Genomic DNA, 9,364 nt, shown 5'->3' on the forward strand with positions numbered 1-9,364 from the left:
ATTAAGAATTAAATGTTAAATTATCCGTAGTGTACCTTTTAAAATCATGTAATATATTTTGTATTATACACACTTGCTACGCAGCGGCTACACGTTAGTATAGTGTAACATCAATATAAAAGTCTCTCCAACATATTTACATATTTAACATATTAATGGCCCATATGTAAAAAAGTTATATGTAATCCGAAAAAAAAGATATCAATTCATAACAAATGTATACGACATATACGACATATACGACATAAAACGTATACGATATAAACAGTCGAGAAATTTATTATAAAACATAAATAGAATTTTACATGTTCATTCTTTTTCTAATATATATACTGCAGTGAAAATCAATAATACAGATTTTTGTTTTTCTTGTAATAATCAAAACAATTGTTGTCTCTGCAACGTGATGTGTTGATCTTCTGATTAGACCAGAATGTAAAGCACAAGCACAATATAACAACAAAGGTAACACTTTATGTTGATTTTCCGCTTTAGACAATCTGTTGACAATAAGTATAGTTGCACCTACATGTCAGATAACTCTTATTAGAGTATTATTAGAAAATTAGTAGACTGTCTACTTAATATCTGTTGACACTATATTTTGATGGTCCCCGAACAGACAATCTACTGACTATAAGTAACTTTGCTAGTACATGTCAACTTATTCTACTAACCCTAATCCCTCATTCTACTACCCCTGACCCCTAGCCCTAACAGTCTACTAATACTCAACTAATAGTCTATTGAGAGTTAGTTGACATGTAGGTGCAAGGTTACGGACCATCAAAGTAAAGAAATAAATGGTAACGATAAATAATAATCATAAAAAATAAATTAATAAAACTGGAGTCTGGAAAAATATTAACATTCATATCAAACACAAAATCTTAATCCAAAGACCACAGCTAGTCATAATAATAACATAAAACATCAATATTTAAGCTCTGTGTAATGGTTTTTAAGGGCATGTCCAGATTAATGCTGAGTCACATTTCTTCTCTGTGCTTTAACAAACAGGCAACTAAAAAACTAGCCGTTTTATACTTAAAAAAAAACAACATAGATCAGTTCTCAATTAAAGCTGCAGTTTTGGTTAAAAAAATGACAAAGAACAAACTGACTGTTTGAATGAAAAAATTCTAAAATAAAATCCAGACCTTTAAGAAAAAGGCAGAGATAGCCTACTGTTTGCTACACATCAGTGTAGTGCACTACAAATAACATGATACCATCAACTGATGTATTAAACTCAGAAAACCTGCATTGGTACTGAAGGCACGCAAAGACAAGTAAATAACGTCCAAACACACAGGATCTTCGGTGCCAAAGCCATTCCAGCACTTCAACTTCAAGAACTAGGTATAGAACTTTCTCCGTCTCAGATATCACCAATGTGTATTTGCAATTTCAACAGGGCGATGAGGACATCTGATCATAGTCAGGACACTTGAGAAGGGCAGGGTAGTTTAAATTAATTTGGACGGATGCTTCACTGGAGATGTCTGAGGGACTGCGTCCACGAGCCCTGGGATCTGGATGCAGGAACTGGCCAGAATAGTCAGAACAGTTGCTAAGGCGTGGCCTGTAGAAACCCGGGTGTGGCCTGTACATCTCCTCCGCAATGTACCGCTTCATAAATAGGTAGACAGACATCACACCTGCCGTCTGACGGTGACACAAAAAGAGAGAAATTGAAGAACGTGAAATTAATGAAATGCAACAAAATATTTTACATTTCTTTTGGGTGTCTAGGATACTGGGTCTCATTCACTTATCACTGTGTGAATTTTTCATACTTATGCAATTCATAATGTAATAACAAAGCTTAATGTAAAATGTATTACATTATTAATGTAATAAAATGTTTATAATATTATAATTCAATAATAAATAAAATAAAATATTGAATGAATGAATGAATTAGGCATTTATATAGCGCTTTCACATGTACTACTGTTCTCCCAAAACTCTTTACAATCATGTAAGGGGATCTCTCCTCAACCACCACCTGTGTGCAGCATCCACTTGGATGATGCGACGACAGCCACAGTACAACGGCGCCAGTGCGCTCACCACACACCAGCTATAGTTGGAGAGGAGAGAGAGTGATAGAGCTAATTCAGTGGATGGGGATTATTAGGAGGACATGATTGGCAAGGGCCAATGGATGGAATTTGGTCAGGACACCGGGGTTACACCCCTACTCTTTACGAAAAGTGCCATGGGATTTTTAATTACCACAGAGAGTCAGGACCTCGGTTTAACGTCTCATCCAAAGGATGGTGCTTGTTACATTATAGTGTCTCCATCACTCTCCTGGGGGCGTTAGGACCCACACAGACCACAGGGTGAGCACCCCCTGCTGGCCTCACTAACAACTCTTCCAGCAGCAACCTAGTTTTCCCAGGAGGTCTCCCATCCAGGCACGACCAGGCTCAACCCTGCTTAGCTTCATTGGGCAACCAGTCTTGGGCTGCAGGGCGATATGGCTGCTCATAATGTAATAAGAGGCATTGCCCCCTTACAGTAGGTGGACAACCAGAATAACACTTTTACCGCCGCCGTTCTGCCGCGGCGGTAAAATTTGGGGTGTATTTGTTGCCTTTTACCGCTAAGAGGCGTTACAATCACAGAATTGAATAGTATCTGTTTATTCTCTCTATTGCGTAATCTGCCGCCACGCCGCGGCTCATTCAGAGCGATTGAAAGCTGGTAGCAGATGAATTCACGTTAAACGTAGTTAAAATAATTCATAATCACAATACTGAAATTACTGAAATTAAATTGAATAAATAATGAAAACTTAAAACATTGCAATAGAAACATATTAAGCTACATCAATGAGGCTTTGCAAGAGCATAAGACATTAATCGAACAGTGTTCTGACGCTAGATGAGTGGTCAACGCAACGACGTGAGACTCTCGGAGCTTCAAGCAACCCGAGATCGAATATCATTGTAGCATACATGCTGTTGGCCAACAGCGTTTAATGTTTTAACGTTCTTGATGCTTAACTGTTTATTAGCGAGTTTAGTGACTGTTTATTGATTTAAAGTCAAACGTTTTGTTTAATTGGCAATGGCAAATTACAACCTAAATTTGCTACATTTCTGTAGAGACGCTGCACAGACAACAAAACTGATAAAGGAAGATTGTCAGCCGATCACGTCAGAAAATGAAAATGAAAAAGCTTGTCTTTAGTCTGCTAAATTATTGTGTAAAAAAACACTAAAATTACTTAAGTTTGAAACCCCATCGAACATTTCAAGGTGTAAATAAAGTGTCGGGACAGTTTTTTTTTAAAATTTAAAACAGCTGCATCCAGTTTAGAGTTTCCTTTGCGATCAGGGCCGTGCACAGACCTTTTGAGGGGCATGTGCTGATACTGACAAAGGCCCCCCCCTCCCTTTTCCCCCCACCATGTAATCAGAATTCATACAAGTACAAAAAATAGTTATATCATTTATATTTTTTAAATAAATGTTATAGTTATAAAAAAATGTGTATATATATATTTTTTATCCATTTTTTTTGTTCTTTGCACACAAAAAGTTCAATAAAATATATATATTTAAGTTGGCGTGTGAAAGCCAACTTACTGAAATCCTATTTAAACTTATTATTATTAAGTTGGCTTGTGAAAGCCAACTTACTGAAATCCTATTTAAACTTATTATTAAGTTGGCTTGTGAAAGCCAACTTACTGAAATCCTATTTAAACTTATTATTATTCTTTTTCTTCTTCTTTTTCTTAACCAAAATTTTCTGACTGCTACTCCTCCTAGAGCTTTAACTCTACAAACTCCAAACTCGGGTCAGACCTTCAGACTGTTCTGACTTAGTGTGCTATATCTTTTCAGACTGATTTGACTTTCAGATTTCTTAAAAATTAATATTAAAAATCATAAAAATCCCATTGACTTTCATTGCAACAGTTCAAATTGAGCCAAGGCTACGGTGGCCCAGCAGTGTACAACACAAAAACTCAAATCTAAACTCCCTGAAGCCCAAGACTCAATTAAACTACCATTCTATATGTACTAATGAACTTATCTATCTATCTATCTATCTATCTATCTATCTATCTATCTATCTATCTATCTATCTATCTATCCATCTATCCATCTATCTATCTCTTTCTATCTATCTATCTATCTATCTATCTATCTATCTATCTATCTATCTATCTATCTATCCATCTATCTATCTATCTATCTAATCTATCTTTCTTTCTTACTAACTAATCTATCTTTCTTTCTTTCTTTCTAACTAATCTTTCTTCTTTCTTTCTTTATTTCTTTCTTTCTTTCTAACTAATCTTTCTTCTTTCTTTCTTTCTTTCTAACTAATCTTTCTTCTTTCTTTCTAACTAATCTTTCTTCTTTCTTTCTGTCTTTCTTTCTTTCTAACTAATATTTCTTTTTTCTTTTTTTCTTACTAACTAATCTATCTTTCTTTCTTTCTAACTAATCTTTCTTCTTTCTTTCTTTCTAACTAATCTTTCTTCTTTCTTTCTTTCTTTCTTTCTTTCTTTCTTTCTTTCTTTCTTTCTTTCTTTCTTTCTAACTAATATTTCTTCTTTCTTTCTTTCTAACTAATATTTCTTCTTTCTAACTAATCTTTCTTCTTTCTTTCTAACTAATCTTTCTTTCTTTCTAACTAATCTTTCTTTCTTTCTAACTAATCTTTCTTCTTTCTTTCTTTCTTTCTTTCTTTCTTTCTTTCTTTCTTTCTTTCTTTCTTTCTTTCTTTCTTTCTAACTAATCTTTCTTCTTTCTTTCTTTCTTTCTAACTAATCTTTCTTCTTTCTTTCTTTCTTTCTTTCTTTCTTTCTTTCTTTCTTTTTCTTTCTTTCTTTCTAACTAATCTTTCTTCTTTCTTTCTTTCTTTCTAACTAATCTTTCTTCTTTCTTTCTTTCTTTCTTTCTTTCTTTCTTTCTTTCTTTCTTTCTTTCTTTCTTTCTTTCTTTCTTTCTAACTAATCTTTCTTTCTTTCTTTCTTTCTTTCTTTCTTTCTTTCTTTCTTTCTTTCTTTCTTTCTAACTAATCTTTCTTCTTTCTTTCTAACTAATCTTTCTTCTTTATTTCTAACTAATCTTTCTTCTTTCTTTCTTTCTTTCTTTCTTTCTTTCTTTCTTTCTTTCTTTCTTTCTTTCTTTCTTTCTTTCTTTCTTTCTTTCTTTCTTTCTTTCTAACTAATCTTTCTTCTTTCTTTCTTTCTTTCTTTCTTACTAATCTTTCTTCTTTCTTTCTTTCTTTCTTTCTTTCTTTCTTTCTAACTAATCTTTCTTCTTTCTTTCTTTCTTTCTTTCTTTCTTTCTTTCTTTCTTTCTTTCTTTCTTTTTTTTCTTTCTTTCTAACTAATCTTTCTTCTTTCTTTCTTTCTTTCTTTCTTTCTAACTAATCTTTCTTCTTTCTTTCTTTCTTTCTTTCTAACTATTCTTTCTTCTTTCTTTCTTTCTTTCTTTCTTTCTAACTAATCTTTCTTCTTTCTTTCTAACTAATCTTTCTTTCTTTCTTTCTTTCTAACTAATCTTTCTTCTTTCTTTCTTTCTTTCTTTCTTTCTAACTAATCTTTCTTCTTTCTTTCTTTCTTTCTAACTAATCTTTCTTCTTTCTTTCTTTCTTTCTAACTAATCTTTCTTCTTTCTTTCTTTCTTTCTTTCTTTCTTTTTCTTTCTTTCTTTTTCTTTCTTTCTAACTAATCTTTATTCTTTCTTTCTTTCTTTCTTTCTTTCTTTCTTTCTTTCTAACTAATCTTTCTTCTTTATTTCTTTCTTTCTTTCTTTCTAACTAATCTTTCTTTCTTTCTTTCTAACTAATCTTTCTTCTTTCTTTCTTTCTAACTAATCTTTCTTCTTTCTTTCTTTCTTTCTTTCTTTCTTTCTTTCTTTCTTTCTTTCTTTCTTTCTTTCTTTCTTTCTTTCTTTCTTTCTTTCTTTCTTTCTAACTAATCTTTCTTCTTTCTTTCTAACTAATCTTTCTTCTTTCTTTCTAACTAATCTTTCTTCTTTCTTTCTTTCTTTCTTTCTTTCTTTCTAACTAATCTTTCTTCTTTCTTTCTTTCTTTCTTTCTTTTTCTTTCTTTCTTTCTAACTAATCTTTCTTCTTTCTTTCTTTCTTTCTAACTAATCTTTCTTCTTTCTTTCTTTCTAACTATTCTTTCTTCTTTCTTTCTTTCTTTCTTTCTTTCTTTCTTTCTTTCTTTCTTTCTTTCTTTCTTTCTTTCTAACTAATCTTTCTTCTTTCTTTCTTTCTAACTATTCTTTCTTCTTTCTTTCTTTCTTTCTAACTAATCTTTCTTCTTTCTTTCTTTCTAACTATTCTTTCTTCTTTCTTTCTTTCTTTCTTTCTTTCTTTCTTTCTTTCTTTCTTTCTTTCTTTCTTTCTTTCTTTCTTTCTTTCTAACTAATCTTTCTTCTTTCTTTCTAACTAATCTTTCTTCTTTCTTTCTAACTAATCTTTCTTTCTTCTTTCTTTCTTTCTTTCTTTCTTTCTTTCTTTCTTTCTTTCTTTCTTTCTTTCTTTCTTTCTAACTAATCTTTCTTCTTTCTTTCTTTCTTTCTTTCTAACTAATCTTTCTTCTTTCTTTCTTTCTTTCTTTCTTTTTCTTTCTTTCTTTCTAACTAATCTTTCTTCTTTCTTTCTTTCTTTCTAACTAATCTTTCTTCTTTCTTTCTTTCTAACTATTCTTTCTTCTTTCTTTCTTTCTTTCTTTCTTTCTTTCTTTCTTTCTTTCTTTCTTTCTTTCTTTCTTTCTTTCTTTCTCTCTTTCTTTCTTTCTAACTAATCTTTCTTTCTAACTAATTCTTTCTTTCTTTCTTTCTAACTAATCTTTCTTCTTTCTTTCTTTCTTTCTAACTAATCTTTCTTCTTTCTTTCTTTCTTTCTTTCTTTCTTTCTTTCTTTCTTTCTTTCTTTCTTTCTTTCTTTCTTTCTTTCTTTTTCTTTCTTTCGTTTTCTTTCTTTCTTTCTAACTAATCTTTCTTCTTTCTTTCTTTCTTTCTAACTAATCTTTCTTCTTTCTTTCTTTCTTTCTAACTAATCTTTCTTTCTTTCTTTCTAACTAATCTTTCTTCTTTCTTTCTTTCTAACTAATCTTTCTTCTTTCTTTCTTTCTTTCTTTCTTTCTTTCTTTCTTTCTTTCTTTCTTTCTTTCTAACTAATCTTTCTTCTTTCTTTTTAACTAATCTTTCTTCTTTCTTTCTAACTAATCTTTCTTCTTTCTTTCTTTCTTTCTTTCTTTCTTTCTTTCTTTCTTTCTTTCTTTCTTTCTTTCTAACTAATCTTTCTTCTTTCTTTCTTTCTTTCTTTCTTTTTCTTTCTTTCTAACTAATCTTTCTTCTTTCCTTCTTTCTTTCTAACTAATCTTTCTTCTTTCTTTCTTTCTAACTATTCTTTCTTCTTTCTTTCTTTCTTTCTTTCTTTCTTTCTTTCTTTCTTTCTTTCTTTCTTTCTTTCTTTCTTTCTTTCTTTCTTTCTTTCTTTCTAACTAATCTTTCTTTCTAACTAATTCTTTCTTTCTTTCTTTCTAACTAATCTTTCTTCTTTCTTTCTTTCTTTCTTTCTTTCTTTCTTTCTTTTTCTTTCTTTCTTTCTTTCTTTCTTTCTTTCTAACTAATATTTCTTCTTTCTTTCTTTCTTTCTTTCTTTCTTTCTTTCTTTCTTTCTTTCTTTCTTTCTTTCTTTCTTTCTAACTAATATTTCTTCTTTCTTTCTTTCTTTCTTTCTTTCTAACTAATATTTCTTCTTTCTTTCTAACTAATATTTCCTCTTTCTTTCTTTCTAACTAATCTTTCTTTCTTTCTTTCTAACTAATCTTTCTTTCTTTCTTTCTTTCTTTCTTTCTTTCTAACTAATCTTTCTTCTTTCTTTCTTTCTTTCTAACTAATCTTTCTTCTTTCTTTCTTTCTTTCTTTCTTTCTTTCTAACTAATCTTTCTTCTTTCTTTCTTTCTTTCTTTCTTTCTTTCTTTCTTTCTTTCTTTCTTTCTTTCTTTCTTTCTAACTAATCTTTCTAACTAATTATTTCTTTCTTTCTTTCTAACTAATCTTTCTTCTTTCTTTCTTTCTTTCTTTCTTTCTTTCTAACTAATCTTTCTTTCTAACTAATTCTTTCTTTCTTTCTTTCTAACTAATCTTTCTTCTTTCTTTCTTTCTTTCTTTCTTTCTAACTAATATTTCTTCTTTCTTTCTTTCTTTCTTTCTAACTAATATTTCTTTCTTTCTTTCTTTCTTTCTAACTGATATTTCTTCTTTCTTTCTTTCTAACTAATCTTTCTTTCTTTCTTTCTTTCTAACTAATCTTTCTTCTTTCTTTCTAACTAATCTTTCTTCTTTCTTTCTTTCTTTCTTTCTTTCTTTCTTTTTTACTTTTTCTTTCTTTCTTTCTAACTAATCTTTCTTCTTTCTTTCTTTCTTTCTTTCTAACTAATCTTTCTTCTTTCTTTCTTTCTAACTAATCTTTCTTCTTTCTTTCTTTCTTTCTTGCTTTCTTTCTTTCTTTCTAACTAATCTTTCTTCTTTCTTTCTTTCTTTCTTTCTTTCTAACTAATCTTTCTTTCTAACTAATTCTTTCTTTCTTTCTTTCTAACTAATCTTTCTTCTTTCTTTCTTTCTTTCTAACTAATATTTCTTCTTTCTTTCTTTCTTTCTTTCTTTCTAACTAATCTTTCTTCTTTCTTTCTTTCTTTCTTTCTTTCTTTCTTTCTTTCTAACTAATATTTCTTCTTTCTTTCTTTCTTTCTAACTAATATTTCTTCTTTCTTTATTTCTTTCTTTCTTTCTAACTAATCTTTCTTCTTTCTTTCTTTCTTTCTTTCTTTCTTTCTTTCTTTCTTTCTAACTAATCTTTCTTTCTTTCTTTCTTTCTAACTAATCTTTCTTTCTAACTAATTCTTTCTTTCTTTCTTTCTAACTAATCTTTCTTCTTTCTTTCGTTTCTTTCTTTCTTTCTAACTAATCTTTCTTCTTTCTTTCTTTCTAACTGATCTTTCTTTCTAACTAATTCTTTCTTTCTTTCTTTCTAACTAATCTTTCTTCTTTCTTTCTTTCTTTCTTTCTTTCTAACTAATCTTTCTTTCTTATTTAATTCTTTCTTTCTTTCTTTCTAACTAATCTTTCTTCTTTCTTTCTTTCTAGCTAATCTTTCTTCTTTCTTTCTAACTAATCTTTCTTCTTTCTTTCTTTCTTTCTAACTAATCTTTCTTCTTTCTTTCTTTCTTTCTTTCTAACTCATCTTTCTTTCTTTCTTTCTTTTTCTTTCTTTCTTTCTAACTAATCTTTCTTCTTTCTTTCTTTCTTTCTTTCTAACTAATCTTTCTTCTTTCTTTCTTTCTTTCTAACTACTCTTTCTTTCTAAC

At 29.6% G+C, this 9,364-nt stretch overlaps 1 protein-coding gene across 2 annotated transcripts in view; it reads right to left on the reverse strand.

The window, feature by feature from the left end:
* Positions 1 to 261: 261 nt before the first annotated feature.
* Positions 262 to 9,364, reverse strand: part of cacng5a (calcium channel, voltage-dependent, gamma subunit 5a) — a 182,907-nt gene continuing 173,804 nt past the window's right edge. For both annotated transcript variants that reach the window (XM_077199190.1, XM_077199191.1), the window contains one exon: positions 262 to 1,668. In XM_077199190.1, the coding sequence (XP_077055305.1) occupies positions 1,411 to 1,668 (258 nt within the window). In that variant the 3' untranslated portion in view covers positions 262 to 1,410. The remainder of the gene's footprint in view (positions 1,669 to 9,364) is intronic.

Source organism: Siphateles boraxobius, unplaced genomic scaffold (genome assembly GCF_051911475.1).
Source record: "Siphateles boraxobius isolate OS27281-9 unplaced genomic scaffold, OSU_SipBor_1 41, whole genome shotgun sequence".
Taxonomy (NCBI): Eukaryota; Metazoa; Chordata; class Actinopteri; order Cypriniformes; family Leuciscidae; genus Siphateles; species Siphateles boraxobius.